The sequence below is a fragment of the Lissotriton helveticus genome, chromosome 11, assembly GCF_964261635.1.
Source record: "Lissotriton helveticus chromosome 11, aLisHel1.1, whole genome shotgun sequence".
NCBI lineage: Eukaryota > Metazoa > Chordata > Amphibia > Caudata > Salamandridae > Lissotriton > Lissotriton helveticus.
The window spans coordinates 465483315-465507486 of NC_136072.1; the positions used below are offsets into that span (position 1 = coordinate 465483315).

The window sequence follows — 24172 nt, forward strand, 5'->3', positions numbered from 1 at the left end:
ATGCTTACCTTTCAATAGTTTGTCAAAATCCTATGATGTTTCCTACTCGATAATCAGGGTGCAAACCTTATTCAAGGATATTTTTGTATGTTATGAGTAAGAGCAGAAATGGGAATAATGAACTAAAAGCTGATATCTTGAAACTCACGGCCAAAGTGTAAGCCTAGGTGGAAAAGAAGAGGGGCAATTGCCTGAGGTTATTTAAAACCTGAGTTCAGGCAGACAGTCTCCATCTGCCTCCAAAAAAAGCCCAAAGCAGCCAAGATAATATTGTATGAGTCTCAAAATGAATGAACGTGGATGTCTTCTTTGTAAATGCTAGTTTAATGCTTGGACAGATGGCTTGGTACAAAACAGATTTACGTTGTAACCACCAGCCCAGGCAAACCTTGAGCCCTAAAGTGATATTTGCATTGGTCAACCATTAAGTCTGGTTAAGACATACCTTTACTAAAGCACCATGGAAGAAACAACCTTCGAGCCTAATATCAATTAAGTAAGGTTAGTTGTGTGAACAGGGGAGTTTAGTGTTGACCCCCCCAAGTTGCAAATGGTGTAACTGAAGTCAAGTGGTAGAGCCAAGTGGAACCCACGCAAATCCGGCACAATTATAGGGGTACTCAAGCAGAAAATAAACCTGCTGAATTTGGGGTGAAGAACAAACAGACTGAATGGTGGCCAGTCACAGATGAGATTTGATATGGACAGTGCTTAGTCTGTGCAGGTGGTTGTAGGGGATAGTCACCAACAAATCATTTTTGGGTACCCAGACTTACTTTTTATCATCGGACCCTGTCCTGACCCTGAGCAGGAAAGAGAAAAACGGAACAGGGAGAGAGCAGGAAGAAAAGAAAGATGGCAAAACGTTGACAAGGAAAGAATGAAAAGGAACCTGGAAGCAAAAGAAGTCAGGAAGGGTATTGTGGTTGAAGAAAGAGGCGTGAGGTGGAATCATGACTCGATATTTGTTGACTCTGGCATTAGTCATCACCGGTGACAGACACCTAAGAAAAACCTTGGATCCCTGCACTTTATTTTTTGGGCTGTCCTGTTAATACAGAAGTGTTGCCATGTTTCACAGGTGTGGGAGCTTCCTATGGAGTAGTCAAATGCACATTAGGACATTGGTAACACCCACAACTGCAACCTCCCTTCTCTTACATCATCCTAGCTTACCTTTATCTCCAGGATTGCCTTTCATCCCTACGTTTCCTGGTGGTCCCTGATCTCCTGGATTTCCTGCCGCTCCTTTGTAGCCTGAAACACAAAGCAAGGAGTTAAAGTAGGAATTAATGATTTAATAAAACATTTTTAAGAATAATTCTTAATAATAACATTCTGTTTCATGGCGTGATGGCCACCCCATGTCTGAAGGACTAAAACTGAGGTTCATTTATTTCCATGTTAATAACATAATCTACTGTGCTCGAAATAATATTTAGGTTTTTTTCTCCGTAAAAAGTCAGTTGATATTGGACGTATAGGTTGCAGGATCCAAAGAAGACCCAGGTGAGCTCATTTCCATTTCCAGCATAGATTTAGGCAGAACACCCTTGTTCCCAGCTTAGGATATGCGTGAGCTGGATGATACACATCAGTGTACGTCAGAATCAGATGCATGTAATGTGTCATCTCCTGTGACCGGAGGAAGAACTATCGGTATTAGATACAAAGGCAATCTTCTGAGGCCAGAGCAAGATTAGTCAGTATTGTATATACAGGGGAATCTCTGAGCCTGGCTACAGCAGGACATGTCAGTATCCGATACATGAGTCATTCTCTGTGGGTAGACGCAGGACAAGCCAGAGACTGAGTCAGTCATTCTCTGTACCCATGACACTATCAGTCAATCAATAACAGATAAAGAAGTCACTCGCCCTGAGGATCAGCTGGAATCAGACATAAAAGACATTCTCTGTAGATGGAGCAGGGTCAGACACTTTTGCAAATGCAGGATGTTCTTTACTCAGAGTAGGATCAGCTAGTATTGATTACACCAAGTCGCCCGTGTTCCCGCAAACAGTTCTACCAGTATTGAGTCGCTTCTGTACAGGATGTATGTCGGAATATCAACAAAAGAAATATAACCACAACAATATCAAAGGGAAAATGTTTGGAACCAATATATTGAGGCAGTAACTAAATATTGGTAGATTTACTATTTCTAGATCCACATCTACAGACTTTGAAGACATATACGTAGTCAAGCTACACATAAGTGGAGGTAAGTGGCGTCAACCTATGCTTACCTAGATATACGTAACTTGTCATATTTCGGTTATCCATACTTTTGCTACAGTATTTTTGTGGCACAATATTTAACAATTGATATTCCCATATCATATGGTCAGTGCGACCAGTAGCAGATCTGGCATTGTTAGAGGCACAGGTTAGATCCTGTCCTCATGCCAGTGAGAATCGGATCCCAAGATCCTTTTTTGTGACTCGGAAAGGGTTTGCAAGTTTTAGATACACAGGTCAGTCTTTGTACCTGATTCCAAATTCAGCCAAGATCAGCTGCTCAAGACATATGTTGTGCTTGATGAACAGTCCACTGAGGGTGCAGATGTCATTGCGTATGTATATGGAAGGGCGAGGTGGAGTGAGATACCCAAGTGTGTATGTGCCAAGCTGACATCACCTAGGATCAGATAGCGAGGCCATCATCTCCCATCCAGAGTACACTCACACTTGAGTAAATACAGAGATGGCTCTCCCTTCCCAGGAGAAGGTCAGTTGAGGTCAGGAATACAGTTCACTACATGTAGGACTGGACTGGACTGGGCCAATAAAGATATGTGGTACAGAACTTTCTTTGTACACAGAGCGGAAGAGCTTTTTAGGAAGAGACTAACTGGTCATTAGCTATGCCCAAATCAAAATGTGCTATGATTGGAGGTACAAGTCCTTCCCAGAGTGCATGCCCGGGCTGTCCCCTGGTTAGAGAAGACATAGGCTTCTTTCTATTCTCATGTGTTTCTTGTTGTCAATTACCGGAGATGCAGCCAATGTCTTTTCCCATCTATGGTTTGCCTTTGGTCAAAAGATTGAAAAGAATCATGAAGTATGTTACTCCCTATTCCTAGGGAGGTTCTGATTAGAGGAGATGTGGGCAGTGGTATCCTCGGTTAAAGATGATGTAAGTCACTCCCTTTTCCCATGGATCAGCAGCACTCATCTAGAAGAGATAGAGGACCTTCTCTGTCCCCGCCACTGTGTTTTCTCGTGGCTAAAGACGAGGTTGCAGGCCTCTCTGTTGTTCTATGAATAAATTGCCCTTGGTTATAAGAAATGCAGATTAGATTGCGCAAATTCATATCATGACGAACCTGGAGGTCTGCATACTGGAGCACTTTGAAATGTTTTCTTTCAGACAAGTTACGTTGGGGAAATAGCTTTACTGGTCCAGCCACTGTCCTCTGGCTCACTTAGCATCCATTGTTATGGCAGATCAGAGCAAATTTTGTAAGGTCCTAAAGTCTCTGTTATTTATGTAGTAGATGTGGCTAGTGCTACAATTTATCCACTAATCAGTGTCAGCCCTTTGGGCTAGTAGTGCACTTTATGAATGTAATCAAAGTATCCTTATAATATTTGGTGGTGACTGTGACAATTAAAGAATTATATATAGAATTTCAGAAGAGAATGATCTGTTTTCTTGCCTCTTGGTCCTTGCACTCCTTGCAGACCTGCTGCTCCAGGGCTTCCTTTCGCACCTCTCATACCAGGACTTCCAGCACTACCTGTAAGGGGAATAGGAGAGCATGATAGTGACCAAAAAATGTGACAAAAGCAATAATAGCAATGACAATGACGTGGATGAAGCATAACATAACAATGTATATTTGTCAAGCGCACGTTCACCCGTAGGCATCTTGGCACAGAATAACAGATGACAATAGTACTCATTTTATCAATCCCAGACGGATAAAAGGCTGAGTGGACCCGCCAGGATTTTAACTTGTGACCATGAGGTTGAACACAGACCCCGGCAGTGGACACATTCGTCCACTGAGCCACCAGACCCGGCAAAGATCCACAATTTAGAGGGAGAAGGGTGCTCTCTCAATGAAGTTCCTATAGGGTGAATAGGATGGAAGTGAAGCTCTGAGATTAATTTGTTAGGATGAGCTTTGACGAAAACCTGCTGAGACCAAATCATCTGTACCATACATAGTGCGTATGGAGAACCCTGCCTGATATCTAGCCCACGTACAGTTTGTCTGTGAAGATTAGTCAAGAAATATACAGACTGCACGTGCCAGGTTGTTTTTATCTGTTGGTAGATCTGCCTCTAGCTGTTCCCCGTGGGGATCCCTCAAATGCGGCAAAAATGTCCCTGTGGTGATATTTTATAATGATGCCTCAGTCTTCTTTGCGGAAAGTTAGGGACATATTTGCCACATTTTCACGCGGTGCAGCAGCCGCAAATGTTGGGCTGCGTGAATAGGAGAGCACCACATTTACTGAAAAATGGCACTGTCCTCTCCTTTCCCTAGCTCCGGCGCTGATATTAGCTGCACCTTTGCGCCATGGTTCAGGGGTGTCTCTGTGAGTCTAGCATTGGTTTTGTACTAGAAGGGAACCATTCCAGTACAAAATACTATGCATAGACTTACTCAACAACATTTCCCTGTTTGTATGTGTGCTGTACAGTGCATATGAAATGAAGGAGAAATGAAAGCATTTCTCCTTCAATGCAACTACTTCAAAAGGGTGCAGTTTTCTGACGCTAAACACTCTCTACTTTATTTAGTAAATTGGGTTTAGCATCAGAAACCTCGGGTAGATGCATGGGAATGCCCATGCTCGACCCGTGATACGCTCCCTTGGCGCTAAGTAATGAAAAGAAGCGCATTGCTTTGCATTACTTTCACGTTACTTCCAGCGCTAAACAAGTCTGATCTTACAATTTAGGGGATATTTACAACCCCCTACCGCCACGGGAACGTCAAGTTTTTGGACGTTCCTATGGCGATAGGGTCCTCGGCTTATTCACAGGGCAGCGTTAAGGCACTTAAAGTGGCTAAACACCACCTTGTGAATAAGACACCCTTTCACTTAGCATGAAAGGGCTGGACAATGGGTGTTGCAGTGGGCGTTCTACCCCAACACCATTTGATTTTGACGCTGCCTCATATTTACAAGGATGGGATGCATTGTGCAGCACACATAGAAACAGCAAAATGGCATGCATGATTTTTTATGTGCAGGAAAGGGTCCCTTCCTGCACATTACAAATAACCATTCTGGATTGTTTATATGCAGGAAGCAACACCTTCCTGTACATAAACAATCATTCCTACAATGCAGGCATCCTTGTATTATGTGCACGGGTGCCTACATTGGCACTAGGCAGCTAAATGTAGCGTTAACACAGGGAGAAATGCAGGGCTGCACCGTATTGTTGTAAATATGGTGCAGCCCTGCGTTTCTAAAGTGACGGAGCGTGACGTTGGTCTTTTTTGGCTTAATGCCGTGCTCCGCCACTTTAGTTGTAAATCTGTCCCTTGGTGTTTCTTACTGAGGGCACTTGTGAGATTGACTAAGTGATATAATGGAGTGTTGGTGAGGTGGATCATAGGGTTGTTATCCCTCAGTGGGGATACTGATAACATACTTCAGGGTATTTTCCTTCTGGAAATAACTGCGGTGATGCTGGCATGATGAGTTCTAATGTGATTTCCTTTTGGGGTGTGTGCAGCATGGTATCTTAGGTGACGTGAGTTGTTTCAATTTATATCCATCCGATGATGCTTTCAAAGCAGGGGCATTTTTATAATTATATATACTTGCAGTAGGGCTGATGAGATGAGTTATGTGCAAATCCATGGGTGTCTAAATGACACCTGCATTCCAGGGTGTTTTCATATAGCCTTACGGCCTGACCTAGTGGGCTCTACCGGCCATTAAAGGCCCGCTCCAGGGTTAAAGGCCCGAGCTGAAGGGGAGGGCCTTTAACAAGGGAGCAGGCCTTTCATGGCCGGTAGAGCCCACTAGGAGGGCTCTAAAGCTATTTGAACATTCCGCATCTAGAGGGCAGAATGTTCTAAGTAGTAAAAACAAACGCTCTCTGGGTCCGAGGTTGTTTAAATCCCCTCGGGGTTTGAGAGGCCTTTGTTCGCAGCAGCAGCTGTGGAAGGAAAACAACATTGGAATGTTGCTCTCCAGGTTTCTATCGGCCAGTAGAAGCTCAGAGCACTCTCAGGGGCGTAACACAGGCCCCCGCAGCCCACGCGGTTCGGGGGGCCCCTAGCTCCAAGTGGCCCCCTCGGTACTGAACTCTTGCCGCGAGAGCTCCTGATTGAGCCCGGAGGGGGCCCCCCTAAGTACCGTGCAGGGAGGCCCCCTCACTTTTCGTTACGCCAGTGAGCACTCCATTGTCTACAAAGGAGTGCTCAACATTCCAATGTTCTAATTAGGTGCATATCTGCCCTAGAACTATAAAGTACATTTCGGAGATTGTGGGGATACCTGTGGTGGGGACGGTGAGGTAAGTTCACGAGTTTTTGAATATCCAGGATGGCTGAGGTGCCTCAGATGAGGTCGTAATTCATCTGGAGCAATATTTGTAGAGATGGTTTGTGTCTTGAATGGGTCTATTCCTTTTTGTGAGTCTGACTTGGGGGTTGCTAGAAGAGTTCCATGTGCTTTCGCTCTGGGGATGCATACATTTGGAATAGTGAGGGCAGCTGCCGGCTTGTTTCTTTTTTAGGATGCCTTCAGTGTAACTGCTGAGGTGAGTCACAGGGGTGTTATCCTCTGAAGAGATACATAGTGGGGCTAGGTGGGAAGTTCCATGGGTTTAAACCTCTTGAGAGCACTGACAAGGAGTTGGCAGCTCAATCCCACAACAGTAAACTCTATTAAAACACATACATGGAGAAATTATCCCTCGGGAAATATAATATATTACCCAGTGGCAGTCACCACTGTGTAGTTTTGGTTCAGCTGCACTTTCTATTGAAAAGGTATTTTTTGATTAGCCTATACCTTTGGCTCCTGAGGACGGACCTGCCCCAATTTTCTTAGCATACGCAAGTAACGTCCAGAATGCCAATTTTCGTGCACTTCTATGTAGAAGAAAAAACTTAACTCGGGGGTGCCAAAAAATACATGTTTTCCCATTTTAGCTCTCATGGAAAGTTTTGCTCACAAGTACAGGAAAACTACTGAAAATATTTACACTGTAAAAATAGAACTTTGTCTAGAAAGTGAACTTTTCATGATGTGTAATTGCGTTCCGTAGTTTTTGAAATATTAGTTTGAAAAAGGTGTCAGGTGGGCTTGAAAGTGTTAGCACTTGTATTTCTGGCCAATTAAAAATCAATTTTTTTGATTTGTTTATAAATTTTGCCAAGACGTTTTGCAGATACTTTTGGTAATTCCAGATTGACGAATCTTCATCAATGTAGCAGGCAGTTAACAAGAGGCAAAGAGGTCAGTTATTTCAGGTTTTGTGCAGATCCACTGAAGGCGAAAGTTAAAAGGGGGGTCCAAAATATAATTGATGTTTTATTTAACAACGTTGGTACCGTTGTCTGGATCTTCATGAAATTCGGCAGAAATGTAGCATGTTTAATCTTCTCAAGGCATTTTTATATCCATGAAGAACCACCAAGGGTGTGCTCTTCAAAAGAGGGGAGGGGCACAAAAGTGTTCATTTGCTAATAACGTTGGCAATGTGTGACACATCTGCACAAAACTTGTTAGAAGTTTAGGGGGGTTGTTTTTGTATTGACATGTCATTTTCTACTACTCCATCACGGTGGGATCAACAAAAGTAAATGGGGTGGCCCTATCAAATATTTAATTGCTTATATCCTTAGTGCTGCTTCATGTATCTGCATCAAATGTGTCAGGAAGTTAGCAAGTTACATTCAGTTCAGGTATTTAAGCTTTCGTGCTAATCCATTAAGGGGAAGGGCCAAGAGGTAAAGGGAAAGTAAAACCATTTTTGAGTTACTAAATAAATACCTTTGCCACAATTTGACATATCCTCACAAAATTTGGCAGAGACTTTGCATATTTAGCCTATTCTTCACTTTCTCGGTTTCATGCAGGTCCATAAAGGAGGGCAGATTTAACAGAGCGGTCAAAGAAGTGTTCAATTGCTAATAAATGTGGCTTTGTTTGGCTAATACATTCACAATTTGACAGATGTTTAGCTTTGTGCTGGTTATGTCAAGTTTTGAGAAGATCTATTAGGTAGCCAAAGATAAATGAGGGGCAATAAAAGATACATTTCACTAATACCTTTGGTGTTGTATACCAAATCTGCTTGAAATTTGGCAGACAGCAAATTAAGTCCACTGTAAGGATAGGCAGGCAATGTGGCCAGCCCCCATTGAACATGGCTGAAAGGGTGTGGCTGACGGACGTGAGCAGAGCAGAATGGGTATATAGTAGGTCAATGTAGACAATAAAAAAAACTGACATTGATTGAAAAAAGGTTTGTCATGGATCAGTTAACACAAACCCCAAAACACAGAAATTCTCCAGTTATTGTTGCAATGCACAGCACACACTAAGGCTCACTGTGCATTCCATTCCCAGCAGCCCGGCCCGTGCACTTAGGGGCAGTAGGACCGGGAGGGAGGGTGGGGGGGGGGTATTTCGACAGACAAGGGAAAATTAATTTCCCTTGTGGTCATCTGTCGAATCCCCCTCCTCCACGCCCCCCGGCCCCACCGCTCTTACATACACCAACTGCAGCTGATTCCCAGTACACCTTTTTATCGATGGCATGTGAAAAAAAAGACAATTTATTAAAAGCACATCATGGCAGGTGGTGTGAGTCATATATATATATATATATATATATATATATATATATATATATATATATATATATATAATTTTTTTTTTATTCCTCCGTACTCAGGATAAGCCGTCGCCTTCCAAATCAGCAAATCAGCGGGTGTGTCGTTAAGAGGACCACCCAAGTAACGGTCCTTAAAATAACAGAAGTTCCTCCACTCAGCAGCGCCAGCAAAGAACAACGACACTGTGTATCGGCCTCCAATTCTTTATTGGGTCAGCTCACCCCTGTGAGCTGACCCAATAAAGAATTGGAGGCCGATACACAGTGTTTGCTGGCGCTGCTGAGCGGAGGAACTTCTGATATATATATATATATATATATATATATATTGCACTGCATAACACAGCTGGAGAATGTCATTGCTTTTATTCTTTTATGCTTGATGAACCATAACTAACTTTTAACTGCCTCTTTTCGTTACATACCTGACACAAAAACTGTTAAAGGTTAGCTAGGGTTGGAAAACACATATGTGAAAAACTCCACACGCCATATATTGCTCTTGGGAAACAGGTTTGTTTTCATAAATTATTGGCAAAGTGGTGTACTGAGCATGAAATGCGGCATGAGATATAGTGTACACTGTGCGTTGCTTACCACAACCAATGAGTTTCTGTGGGTTTTCGTGTTAGTCCTCACGAAATCGCTAGTACCCTTTAAGTGTGTGGTTTTTCAGGGAATGTGTGTGCCCTTTTTTCGTGACTTAAGGTGTTTAGATAGCGTTAGGCTATTGTGCCATTCATCCCCTTACCTGCAGCTCCTGGGGCTCCCTTGGACCCTGGGATACCCTGCGTTCCCTTGCAGGAGTAGCACAGGCAGCTCCAGGGCACAGACATCGGGGTCGGACTGCTGCTTAGCACTTCTTGGCACATGGCTGCTTGGTCCACCACACTAACGGGGGTACTTGGCACAGCATTTCCAACACAGACAAAGGCCAGGAGAAGCTGGACACCACCAAACACCCACCTATCCATCATGTGATCTACCTGTAGAAATGAAGGAATATATCACATTTGCCACACAGTAAATGTTAAATGGGGTCAATTATACAAATTCCCACATGTGCACCCCCTATATTCTACTGTACATATGTAGAATATAGGTCTAAGTATTTGTAGCCGCAGTCGCTGCAGGTAAGAGGGGTGGAGCCGACGATCACAAGGGAAAATCAATGATTTGCTTAATTTTCCCTCGTGGTCGTCTCTCGAAATCGGCCGGCCCCACCGCTCTTACCTGCAGCGGCCAAGGCTGGGTATTTGCAACAAGAAGAGTTTTAAATCAAAATGAAGGTAAGAAATTGGGTGATGAGAACTTAAGATATAGACAAAAGGGTGAAGCAACGCATCCTTTTTTTGATGTATAAAAACAAAAGGATCTTATTTTGCTGTGGTCACAACGTGGTCTTTAGAATACAATATGTTTGTCTGAGAATATTTAGTTCACGATAATCAGGCACCATACTTCCTCTTCCCCACCACAATAGATTGAACATATGGAAGCACTAGAAAAATATGCAAGTGGGAGGGCTATGCTGTGCCGCAGCATTAGCCTAAAATGTGCAATACATTTTGTTACTCTACAGAAACAAATACACAAAAGTGTATTTTCTTTTAAAACTACATCTTAGGAACTATCTATATAATTGAATTGCAACCTCTGCCTGTGTTACATCAGTTGAGTAGCTGTGTTTCGGTTTTGGGACACCTTTCACTTGCACCCTGGTTCCTCCTCCATGTAAACCTTGGAGGAGTGGAAACAAAGGGGGCCCTATAGGGCCCCCAGTGCCTCACCCGCATGTGGATGCACACAGGGGGTATAACATGTACCCCCATGTGCATGCACGTAGGTTCCTGCACGGCATGGACTTTTGAGTCCATGCCGTGCAGGAACCTTGTAGTGCAGTCCCATTGCGGTGACTTTTTCAGAAGCACTGTGGCCTCTAACCCCTTCCAGGCTGATGACGAGCTCAGCTCGTCATGAGCGTAACCTGCCGTACGCTCATGACGAGCTGAGTTCGTCATGAACCGCGGGGTTTTTAAAATCGCCGGGCACAGCGGGAAAAGCCGCCACAACGATGCGGTTAAAAGAGGCACCTCCATGGGACCACCACATTGCCTACCAGACTACCGAAAACTCATAATCTGGGTGGCGGGCTGCGGCGACTATCAGCGGAACGGTGGCACGGCGGTCTGCATTGCCGCGCCACCGCTCCGCCAAAAAGTCATAGTCGAGGCCTGAGTCTTTGAAATCTAGTGACATCGTGTTCTCTCGACCTCAGTCCCTCAACTGCTCACGAGTAGCATCACCTTTACATATAACCAGGGACTCATAGACCACAACATCACCCGCAACAAAGGAGACGTCACGCCCTCAAAGACTTCAATGTCCATATAGAAAGAGCTACAGAAAATATGCGATTTTGCAGCTGCAGTGTTTTCTGCATAATTATGATTTTTGTGCCCTTGTCACGTTATCTACCATCTGCTAAATCAGTTTAAGATATCAATGAGACATGTTTCTAGCTTAAAGAGATCGAACGTTTCTAAAAAAAAACACACTCTTGGTGCAGTGCTGTGACAGGCCCTTTACAAAGGGCAACTGATTAGATTTCACTTTGCTAGTGATTGCTGGATTGAGTCATTAAACTAGACTTAATGAGGTGACATATTTGCCGACATAGTATCAATAGTTCTTAAAATTACAAAATAGTGAAATAATACCAACACAGAATGTGCTGCATTATTCTGCATATTTCGCTTTTCTTCCTAGTAGTTTATATGAACCACATAATTTGGTCCTCCATTCCCGCATAATTCCAGTGGCCTTTGTTACAGTGCATTCGGGGGAGAAAACTCTTCTACCATCTTGAGAGCTGGGTCCTGCAGGAATTTAAACAGGGCCTCTCCAAAGTTTTTTACAAACTCTGATGAACAAACCAAAGATTACCGTAAGGAGTGAACATGAACAAAGCAAGAGTCTCATATATAGAGAGATCTCTTGATATTGTCCTACCAAAAGAGATGCCAAAAACCAGTTTGGCAATATAAATACAACGCTCCAAAACTATTAACATACATCGAAACTGGTCACTAAAATGAAGAAAGCACCAGGCAAATGAATGCTCAAACAGCTAGGGAGACCTAGCCATTCCAACAGGCCACCAATCCTGGGCATAAATGCTCACCCAGCAGATAGTACACTATTTACTGGATGTGTCATTACCACACCATTATGAACTTCCCTGGTATTCTACCACAATGCTTAATTTTAAACATCGAACTGGGAAATATTATGGCGAGGATACTGCCTACCTCAATATTGTAAAGACAAATATATATAGTGAGTTCCAACTCTACTAAGGTAGCTAATACATGAATGCATTACTTAACTTAGAAATCCATTTTATTCTTTAACTTTAAACTAAACAATCCGAAAATGAATCTCAATCCAGAGAATCTTAGATGTAAGAAATGGCTTGGGCCAATCCCAAAGAATCTTACACGTAATGCATGGAATTGTTTTCATCCCAAAGAATCTTACACGCAATGCATGGCATTGTTCAAACCCAAAGAATCTTACATGTAATGCATGGCACAGTTTAATCCAAAAGAATCTTACATGTAATGCATGGCACGGTTTAATCCCAAAGAATCTTACATGTAATGCCTGGCATGGTCCAAAACCAAAGAATCTTACATGTAATGCATGGCACGTTTAATCCCAAAGAATCTTACATGTAATGCCTGGCATGGTCCAAAACCAAAGAATCTTACATGTAATGCCTGGCACGCTTTAATCCCAAAGAATCTTACATGTAATGCCTGGCACGCTTTAATCCCAAAGAATCTTAGATGTAATGCCTGGCATGGTTCAAATCCAAAGAATCTTACATTTAATGCCTTGCATGGTTCAAACCTAAAGAATCTTAGATGTAATGCATGGCACGGTTTAATTCCAAAGAATCTTACATGTAATGCCTGGCATGGTTCAAACCAAAGAATCTTAGATGTAATGCATGGCCTGGTTCAAACCCAAATATTCTTACATGTAATGTATGGCACTGTTTAATCCCAAAGAATCTTACATGTAATGCCTGGCATGGTTCAAACCCAAAGAATCTTACATGTAATGCATGGAATCTTAGATGTAATGTCTGTCTTGGTTCAAACCAAATAATCTTAGATGTAATGCCTGGCATGGTTCAAACCCAAAGAATCTTAGATGTAATGCCTGGCATGGTTCAAACCCAAAGAATCTTAGATGTAATGTCTGGCATGGTTCAAAACCCAAAAAATCTTACATGTAATGCTTGACATGGTTTAATCCCAAAGAATCCTAGATGTGATTCACAGCATGGTTCAACTAGAGAGTCGAAGACTAAATCAATTTATCAATTTTCAACCACAAAAATCCTAAATTTGTGCATGAAACTTTTTTTTATCTGAACCATTTTAAGAATGAACTAACCAGTAACCATGACTTTCATGGACTGCCACGCTATCCGCAAAAAAAAAACAACCTCTATAAACGCAATTGCAATACAATGCATAAGGTAAGTATACATTCACTATTCTTAACTATGCATCATTGCAACTTAAAGAGGTATACATTTATCTTCAAGATACATAGATTTGGAGTTAAGTTAGTACACTTACACTTACCTATGCATACTTACTGTCCCAATAGTGTGCCACTCGATAGTCTGGATACTGTCTTATTGCAGTATATTTTGTCTCCGAGATTCTGACATATATCCGTTTCCCTACTCAGAATGAGGCATAAGACGCAATAAGAGTTTGAATTGCGGCTGTTTTACCATCTTTCGAGCAGTTTTTACCTTTCACATCAGCACCATTTTGCGTGGGCTGCAAACTGGCCGAGTTTTCCCTCCACCCCAAGTTATGAATACTGTGGCAAGGGGAATGTAGGGGAGCGAAGTATCCTTGAGAATACGTTGGATTAACATGTAGGAACCCATGTCTCTCCACCTGCTAATTATACATTTAGATTTGCATAAACACTATGTATGCTTCAAGCAGGTGATCTGGCCCATCACGTTTGCTAGGGCGCTGAAAAGGAAGCAAAGTGTGCCTAGTTTTTCCTGGTGTAATGTGAAAGGGAAACATTTCGGATATGCAGTAATTACCACATCACTCAGTATCCTTTGCTGTGAAGAAATCAGGATTTAGAGATCGTTAAAGCGAGATCCAAGATACAATTTCACAATATTCAGGGTGCTACAAGTGAGTCACTTTAGTCGAAAAATATTTCGGAACTCTTGACTGTCTGGATTATAAACATTTCAGGAGTGGTGGTGAATTTTTACATCTGGATTTAACATCTGGATCAGTGACTTTAACTACTAGACTATATCATCTGGACTGCCGACAGGTAATATCTGGTGGCATCTGTACTGGTGTCAATTTAACATCTGGATTTGTGACTTTGACAACTAGACCTTATCATCTGGACTGGTAACAAGTCAAATATGATGACATTTGCACTGGTCAGTAGCTCAGTGCGGGGGCCCCGAGCTCCAGGGGACCCCCCTCAGCACAGTACACTGGCATGAGAGCTCCTCGGTGAGTCAGAGGGGGGCCCCTCCATGTACTTTGCAGGGGGCCTCCTTAAGTTTTGTTACACCAATGGGACTGGTGTAAATTTAACATCTGGATTGGTGGCTTTGAGAACTACACTTTATCATCTGGAGTGGTGACTGGTGACAATTTAACATCTGGACTGGTGACTAGTACAAAGAGTCACATTCCCATTGGACAGTCGGCATAAATGTAATTTTTACATTTCTCACTGGATGCAGATGTTTATGACAAAATTGCACAGGCACGATGCCTTTTATACAATTAGGCGCTGTCTCAGAAGTAGAACCGCTATGTGTACTTTAAGCTACCTCGAACTTTACCCAGGCCTACTGCCACTCAGCTGAGATAAAGTCCACCAAATGGATGTGGGACTCCGAGTCTTGCTGTCACCCATGGAGCAGTGCACAGCAGCCTTGACCAGTTGCGGGATCCAAGTCCCAAGCTCTGCCATTACAGACTATAAAGATCTCACAGCACCAAAAAACATAACCTTTACCTAATCTGTCACAACCATGGATCTGATTCCACGAACGGACAACAAGCAGCCCACATGCACCCTACCTCTACCAGTAAACACTGAATAAAGTGTGGTCATAAACAAACCAAAGACAATCTCGAGGACAATCAACGGTTGGAAAAAGCAAATGCCGGATTTCAATACAAGGAAGCTCAATATTAAATGCAGCAAGCATGTTGCGAAGAACCAAGATGGCGGCATGCAAAAGGCCAACTTAAACTCTAAAATCAGCAGGCAGAGTCCTGTGTTCTGTTCTAAAATTGGTGGGTCACTAAAATGCGCTATAAAAAATCAATAATATTGCATCACTACATCGCCTTACCTGCTACATTGCAAAGTCAGTATATAATTACTATTATTAACTCCATCTACACTTGCCTCCGAAGATAAGTATTGGTGGATTTAAGAATAGTAAGTATATACTTAACTTGGTGATGTAATGATAGGGTATGTCTCGGATGTAATAATATTATATAAAGATATTGTTGACATAAGTATACCAAAATACAACTATTTTAAAACCAGCACCACCATTTTGTTATCAAAAGTTTTAATTGCAAATGAAAGCATGCCAGTCCCACCACCCAATACATGTAGTTGGTCTTCTGCTCCCCAGTTCATACTAATATTTGTGTTGTGCGCGTGGCGCGCGCGGCTCAGTTCAACCTCACAAACGTACCGTGTACACAATCAGCCCACTGCCATACACAGACACCTGTGAGACGCGCATACCCGCACTTCACACGCACACCTGTTAGCAGGCTCCCCTTTGACCTCGGAATTCAGGCTCCCCCTTGACCTCGGAATTAAGCCTGCGCATGATTTTCTTCCTAACGCGCATGCCCAGGCAGGCTTCTCCCCGCTCCCTCACACGTCAGCGCGTGCTTCCACGAGCCCCCGTCTCGTGCACCCTGCCTCTGGTCAGCTAATCCGCGTGCATAGGCATAGAGGGAGGCCTTACCTTGCTGTTGCTGGAGAATGTCTGAGAGGTTTGACCTGCCCGATCTGATGGCTGCTCTTATATGCGTCGAGGTGAATGCCTCCCACCACCCGGGAGTTATGATAGCTATACAGGCTGACCCCATTCCACTGATAAAAGGGCTTGTGGCTTCGCGGGCCCGCCCGAACCCCAGCGGAGGCCTGGGCTGGAGCGGCTCCTTTCATTCCACTGCTGGGAACCGACCGGCCCAGCCAGCTTTCCTTTGTGCGGCCCGAATTCACACACAGATCACAAGCACCCCAGAAACAAAGTTAGCACCCCACCCTTTCATAGAACTCCCCACTCGCCGCTCCCTCGTGACTTATCTCAAAGTGGCCCACCGACGCACTGGCATATATCTATATATAGATGGAATCCAGCCAGGCTGCTACTGAGACAGACAGACCGACACGACAGATGGGTAGACAAACCGACAGAGAGTTGATATTTGAGTCCTTTATTTTGTGCAGCCACATTTCTGAATCTTTTTCTGAATACAACCTGTACTACATGCAGTATTTACTATCTTTAGAGGATACTACACTGGTTAGAATTAAAGTAATTCCCACCAAGAAATGTAATTTTAAGTGGGAGAGTCTTGCAGAGAGGCGAGGACTCAATTCTCAGCCTCTGAAGAACAGTTTCTAAGGTATCTGCAGACGACAGACAGTCACATTTAGAGGCGCAGGCGGTTGGATGAAGAGATGGGTGGATAGAGAGACGGATGGGTGGAAAGACTGATGGGAGGAGAATGGATGGATAGATTGAGAGACGGTGGTTGGAGAACAAGAATGGATGGAGGGATGGATAGATGTATGAATGGATGGTGGGAGGAAAGAGGAGCAGATAAAGTGTTATATAGTATATAGAGACATAACAGGCGAAAAGGATGGTGAAAAGTTTGATGAGTAGATGCATGAAAGGATATATAAGCGGATGGATGGATGGGTTGTTGGACGGATGGATAGATGGATGGATTATTGGATGGATGGACGTGCATACCGGGACATCAAGATAGATCCGTGTATGGATGGATGGCTGGGCAGCAAATAAACAGACCATTGAAGGGATGAGAAGTGTGGCAGAAAAGTAGATGGATGGATGAATGGAAAGGGGCTGGAAGACTTGATGTGGGAGTGTTAGGTAGATGGGTAAGAAGATGAACGGATGGGTAGATTGACAAGGAGATAGGTGATTGAGTGGATGGACAGATGAATGTAAGTAAGCTTGCTTGAATGGATAGATGTAAGATGTGGGATGGACTGCTGATTAATTGGATCAGTGGGGGAGTAGACAGATGGTGTGGGCAAATTAATGGATGGTCAGAGGGAGAAATGCGTGGATGGACATATGGAATTGAGATGAGTGGATGGAGAGATGAATGGACAGATGGGATTGACAGATGAGAGGATGAATGTGGGGGTGAGTGTGAATGACTAGACAGATGGATGATGGCTAAATTGACAGACCAATGTAGAGAAGGATAATGAAAGCTGAGTGGGTGGAAAAGAGGATGGAGAGATAAACAGATGGATGGACGGGTGGAAGGTGGACAGCAAGATGGATTAGTGTATGGGATGGTTTAGGGATGGACAGGCAGTGAGACGGATGGATGATGAAGGGTAGGTGGACATGAATGGAGAAAACAATGGCTGCCTATATATATGCATCAATGCACATGAACTTAAAGAATTAATAGGAGGATGGATGGATTCTTGGATGGCTGGAAGAATGAACAGTTAGATGCATGGATCTATAAATAAGAAAGCAGATGATTAATGAGTGAATGGATAACTGTGGATGATGGAATTACTTTCAGGGAGATAGGTGTGTGTGCGCTTGGATGGAAGGCACAACTGATGAGAAATCAATACTGAAAAATATGGTTGGATGGTAGATGAAGTGAAGAATTAAGAGACCATTGGTCAGAAGGATGATGAATATTTAGATTTATGGATGAATGGATAGATAGAGGGATTGATGAAGGAAGGCATGCTGAAATGGAGAGCTGCACACTGGTTTGAATGGGTGTATGAATGGAGGGGTAGAGTGAAGTATGATGGGTGGATGATGGATAGGTGGCTGGGTGATATGATGGATGGTCTGGGAGATGGACACAGAAACGGATTACCCTTGTTTTCAAAGGATCAGTGGCATGCCCTTGTAGTATCCTGTGTGCCTTCATTCTCTGTATGTCTGAGGTAGTTTCTGGAATGCTGAGAGGGAATGATGTCTTGCATGTCTTGGACCATTGTGCCATGGTAGTCACAACCTAGTTGTTGTCTCGTTTCTTTGCTTGCCAGAAGGTATGAGGAGCCTCATGTTTTGACCTGTGGCAGAGTTTCTATTACTGATATTTGTTGTCATTGTGTATCTTTGTGGGCTTTTGGAGATTTTGAAAGGTTCTTGGGTGTTTAAGATATTCATGTTGGAGATTATGTAATTGTAAATAATTGTTTCTGTACTTTATATGCAAGCGAACGCCTGTGCTTTGTGTTTTTTGGGTGTAAGAAAGGGAGGTATGTAGTAACTGTGTGTCCCCATTCCCTGTATATCTGATCGGTGTCTGGAATGTTGAGAGTGAATGAAGTTATAGAATGTTGCTCTGTGGTCGGAGGGAAAGCCAGGAGGTAGAGACAGATGGAGGGAGGGTGGAGCCCTGACAGGACCTACCTGCTCTTTTTGTAACCAAAAGGCCTAACATGAAATAAAGATCTTACTTTTTGACTCTTTTATGGGGGCCGTGTCCTCAGACTTCTACAGCCCCCCTACACCTTGTCAGCATCCTCTACCGAATTAGAGCAACCAGATGTCTGAGATCTGTCAACTATTATCAACTTACTATGCCACAAGCCGTCCGTCCCCTGTACTCCATCGTTACCTGGTGTACGACGGCCTTAAAAAAACACTTCTTCAATCCAGGATTCTCTTGATAAGGACTGTATCATCAGAGTTGCCAGTCTCCGAACTGAGGTGAAAATGATCTTGCAGTTTTAGTTATTTATTTACGTCACAGAAGTTTGGCTGACAGAATACCCCTCTGTTTGCATCATCATTAGCTCTGCACCCCCACAGTGACAAGAGTGTTTACCCAGTAGTATTGGAGCAAGCATCCTTAGTAAGCATTATTTGCATCATCTTTACTTCTTATTAGTTGCTTTAGGTATCATGTCACGGGATCAAGCTAGAAATCCAGCTGTCTGCTTCCTAGTATGATTGGACATTCTCGACCTACCATCCTTTTACTTTTTATGATACATTTCTGTTTGTTCCTGCCCTACTTCGTACCGTTAGTCCATGTATCACTGCTAGTTAGAGAGATGTAGCTTATTGCACAGATGTTCACACTTTTTAACTGCATTCTGTAGTTCGTGTTACCATACCCTCTCTTTATATAGTCTTTTTTGGCACTACCAAACTTCGCCTAGGCCCATTGAGAGCAACACTTCATGCTGTAGCACTCTTCTTCTTAGGTATCAAGAAATTTTACCACATTTCCCCTGCCCTCCTAACCCTCCAATGGCTTCTCACTGAAGCGCGGGCCTAATTCAAATTCGCTTGCGTTACCCACAGAGCGCTGCTCTTTTCCTCATCTCCCTACCTAAACGAGAAATTGAAAATCTCTGGACCAGATAGAGGTTCCAGAAATTCCCAATCCCCTCTCCTGGAACCTCCCACCCTTAGTCGAGAACGATACATGAACCAGTCTTTCTATGTTAGCACCACTAGAATTTGGGACATTCTTCCTTCCTCACTCCATTTAACCACCTACCTAGCAACCTTCAAAAAGAACCTCAAGTTCCTCTTGTTTGACAGACATCTTGGTTAATTCGCCCTTGACCAAACCTAAGTACTTTCTACACAGTGTCCTGATCTGACTTTGTGTAACTGTGTATGTCCTCGGCCCAACTGATGTAACTGTGTCTTGTGGGAACTTTTGTACTCGTCCACTGATGTAAATGTCCGAGTTTACCTACTATTCAAAGTCTTTATTTCGGTAAAAAAGATTTAACCATGAAAGACATCACAGAATAAACACAATAAAATATTAAAACCAACATAATACATGAATTACATAATACATAATGCTTCGCAGGGTGTTCAATAGAAATAATAGTAGTAGGGTATCTAAATAACTAATACTGTTCATTTCGGCGATGCAGCAGAGCATAAGATGTTCTGGGGTAGAAATCAGTAAGACTCCAAACAGATATGGGCCCATCTCCTAACTGTGGCTGTTGAGATTGAAGGTATGAGACGACATGTTTGTTTCTAAATTTAACGAGTACCAGATCGCCCGCGATGTGTTTTGGGAGAGATCCTAACCAGCCCACCCTTCTGACGCTAAGTATGGTACCATCAATGTTGGATGGGAGAGGTCTATTTTTAGATAGCCAAAACACTACCTTGTTTCTTAAATCCTGGTTGTGTTCGTATTTCCCCCTTGGGACTTCTGGTGCACCCCGAGAGGACGCACACAATGGGCGCGGCCTCTGGTGGCAAATGTAGATGATTGTTTTTTTGTGGCAGATTGTCACAATTGACCGCTATTCCCGTTTGAGGTATCATTTCTTTGTTTGGCTCTTTTCTAGGCTGAGAACTCCGTGAAGTTGTGGCTGCCTTCGAGTGGTTTATGTTTTTGCTATGCGGGGCTACTGATTGATTGTGGGTTGTTTGACTTTGTATGGTAGTATTAGGGGATTCTGTGGGGGCTGGACACGGTGGATGAGCGGGCCCTGCCTTAGTTCTTAAAAGTAGAGAATTAGCCTTAATTGCTTCCTCGACCCCCGAAAGCCTATCCCCTAGACTGGTCATTTTGTCAATTAATGGAGAGATTATTGACTTTATCATGTTTTCAAGCGAGGCCAGTAAGGAGGCATTGGTAGATACTTTAGATGTTACAATGCTAGGAGTGTTAGGGAGTGGGGAATTTATAGTTAGCGTATGTTGCTTGACCTGCCTCCCTGTTTTTCTAACCCCATCCCTCTTCCTTTTAGTAGAGGAAACCTGGGTAGCGACAGTGAGATGTGAGTTTACTATTGGGCCTGTTGCATGTGGTGTATCCTGTGAGATTTGGGTGAGTTGAAGTGAGCAGCTGGTCCTAGGGCTAGGCATTGCTATAGGGGAAATGGGACCTCTAGATTGAAAATCTCCTGATTCCACAGGAGCATATGTGGATCCACACATATTGTTTAGTTCCTCCAGAAATGAAATGGCTTGAGTTAGATCAGTAGTTTTTGGGGACAAACACACACTCAGGGAACTATCCATAACTGGTGACCGCTCTATTCTCTCTAATTCGCGGGCAATAGGGAGGACAGAGCTCTTAATATAATAGTCCATTGTTCCCCTAAGCGACTTACTCTGATTGAAGGATTCTCTAATGCCCCCCTTACAGTTCATAGCAAACTGGCTTTTGATGGTGGACACTGGAGCAATATCCCCTCCCCAATGAAAAGTTCACCAGTCCCGTTACTATGACACTTGGGAGAAACCTATATGACAGTAGAACTAGTCAAAAGGATGTCTGTACCTTCTGTCCTTTCCCCTCTTTTCTTAAATCAGTTCCAAGGGGGATGCCCCGGCCCGGCCTCCTCTGGCCTACGATGGCCTTAGATGGTCCCGCCCTTGTCCTGGGTTTTTCCCTCGGCGACGCCCGCGCGCGTCCCGCGACGCGGGGGAAGAGGTAGATTAAGTAGCGCCTCCTGGCGCGTTTCTGTTGCTGCGGTTGGCGGCTTCCGGCCGCTATGCAGGCTGGGAACTGTAGTCCCAGCTAGCCCCGGTGTCAGAAGCCCTCCCCCACACTGCGACCGCAGATAGGTGGCAAAGTCTTGCGGCGGCGGGGGGAGGGTGAGGGAGCAGGCAGCAGGACTTGCTTCTCGGACAATGGAATCCCCACGGAAGGCACGATAGGCAGGTGAGGTGTCAATCAAGCAACCGACGTTGCTAGCAGGGTCCCCCGCTCCACCGGGGAAGAGGCAGATTAAGTAGCGCCTCCTGGCGCGTTTCTGTTGCTGCGGTTGGCGGCTTCCGGCCGCTATGCAGGCTGGGAACTGTAGTCCCAGCTAGCCCCGGTGTCAGAAGCCCTCCCCCGCACTGCGACCGCAGATAGGTGGCAAAGTCTTGCGGCGGCGGGGGGAGGGTGAGGGAGCAGGCAGCAGGACTTGCTCCTCGGACAATGGAATCCCCACGGAAGGCACGGAAGGCAGGTGAGGTGTCAATCAAGCAACCGACGTTGCTAGCAGGGTCCCCCGCTCCACCGGGGAAGAGGCAGATTAAGTAGCGCCTCCTGGCGCGTTTCTGTTGCTGCGGTTGGCGGCTTCCGGTCGCTATGCAGGCTGGGAACTGTAGTCCCAGCTAGCCCCGGTGTCAGAAGCCCTCCCCCACACTGCGACCGCAGATAGGTGGCAAAGTCTTGCGGCGGCGGGGGAGGGTGAGGGAGCAGGCAGCAGGACTTGCTCCTCGGACAATGGAATCCCCACGGAAGGCAGGTGAGGTGTCAATCAAGCAACCAACGTTGCTAGCAGGGTCCCTACTATTACTGTAAGCCACTGTAACCCTGCATCCTGTCTGTTGTAAAGTGCTCTGAAGCCTTCGGGCCATGTCCGCTTATGCAAAACTGCAAATAAATAAATATTTACCACGTCATGTCATGGCAATCCTAAATTACAGTGGAGCGCACATTTTGGGGCCGATTAGGATGGCGGACGGACTTGCGTCCGTCCGCCACCCCTGAGTAGGAGGGACCGTCCGCATGGGCAGCGGCGGTCCCTCCATGGCAATTAGGATGTGACCGCCAGGGTGGCGGTCACATCCTCTATTTTTAACATTGCGGCGGATGCAGCTTCAAGCTGCACCCGCCGCAATGTTAAAAATGCATGTGTTGCATTTACATGCACAAAGCGGCAGGCACCGCACGGTGCCTGCTGCTTTGTGTACGCAAATGCAGGGGGGTACCATAGGTACCCCCCATGTGCACCCCCCATTCACCCAGGGGGCCCGCAACGGGCCCCCAAAGTGAATGTCCGTATGCTTTTCCATGGCGGAAAAGCCGCCGTGGAAAAGCATATTTACACCAACATCATAATATGGCGGACGGTGTCTCATAGACACCGCCTGCCATGTTATAGCTTTTCCGCCGCGATCGGAAGCCGACCGCGGCGGAAAAGCGGCGGATGGAATTCCAGACCCACCAGCCATCCTAATTTGGCGGTGGGTCTTTGGAGTCTCCGCCGCGGTTTTTCCGCATCCTCCAGGCCGGCGGACACTTCCGCCGGCCCGGAGGATGCGGAAAAACCGCCATCCTAATCGGCCCCTTAGTTTTTTTCCAAATTTAAACATGTTTGGTTACCTGTTGTAATTATGAAAGATGTACTGCATCACATGCAGGCTCATTGAACGCCTTCTGTGCCACGACAATATTTCTTCCTGTAAAGAAGGGCTGTGACACAATTCACTGACAGTTGATTATCATATCATAAGCCATCGACGGGCCACTCAAGGTCTTGCCGCAGCGTCCTATTCCATTGTGAACAACTACTTTTATTAATAAATCTAACTTCTTTTTGGATGGAACACCTACAGAGGGGGACTATGTGAATTGCCAACTCTGCCTCCTGAACCAGAACTGTCTTAATGTAAAAGAATGCTAAAGTGTGTGCTGCTGGACATGCCAGCACAATGTGTGTCCGTAGATATGATGATCCGAGAATACGACTTAGGCTATTTGTGATTATACGTATTATGATGAATCTGAATGATGTAATTGTGCCATATATGTGTTTAATATACAGATAAAAAAAAAAATCTAACTTCTTTTTGAAAATCTATGGGGATCCATCTGTTGACTAAAGTCTGTGAAAGGAAACCAGCAAATTACCGGAAAGGCAGTGAGTATATTTAGCATGTGCGTGATGGTCTGTATTGGTTTTTCTGAGTTAGCGTCACCGCCCTTATCTTTGTCTATTGTATTTTTTGTAAATTCATGCCTCTTTTTCCCTGGAGTAGTCTACCGCACAGCGTTTGGGTTTTTAGACGCATGGTGAAAATTTGTAATCTAAGCTATTTCTGCCACTTTTATCACTGCACTTTTTTTTCTTTGAGTACCTTCTTCAATGTGACCACAGTCCTTTTTAGGTCGAGCAGAGTCTGCTCGAGACCTATTGTTGCCCGTATTTGGGAATGTAGACACGAGAGGGGCACGAGCGCAGATTTCACCTCGTGGGCGCGCACGGCGCCGTGCCTCTCTCGTG

The 24172-nt window shown here is 44.4% G+C and overlaps 1 protein-coding gene across 1 annotated transcript in view; it reads right to left on the reverse strand.

The window, feature by feature from the left end:
- The window catches only part of LOC144791348 (uncharacterized), a 61296-nt gene extending 45300 nt beyond the window's left edge, over positions 1–15996 (reverse strand). Inside the window, exons 1-4 of the mRNA XM_078666026.1 lie at positions 15903–15996; positions 9576–9810; positions 3663–3743; positions 1177–1257 (exon numbers count right to left, since the gene is read on the reverse strand). Of these exons, the coding sequence (XP_078522152.1) occupies positions 1177–1257; positions 3663–3743; positions 9576–9801 (388 nt within the window). The 5' untranslated portion in view covers positions 9802–9810; positions 15903–15996. The remainder of the gene's footprint in view (positions 1–1176; positions 1258–3662; positions 3744–9575; positions 9811–15902) is intronic.
- Between the last annotated feature and the right edge of the window lie 8176 nt (positions 15997–24172).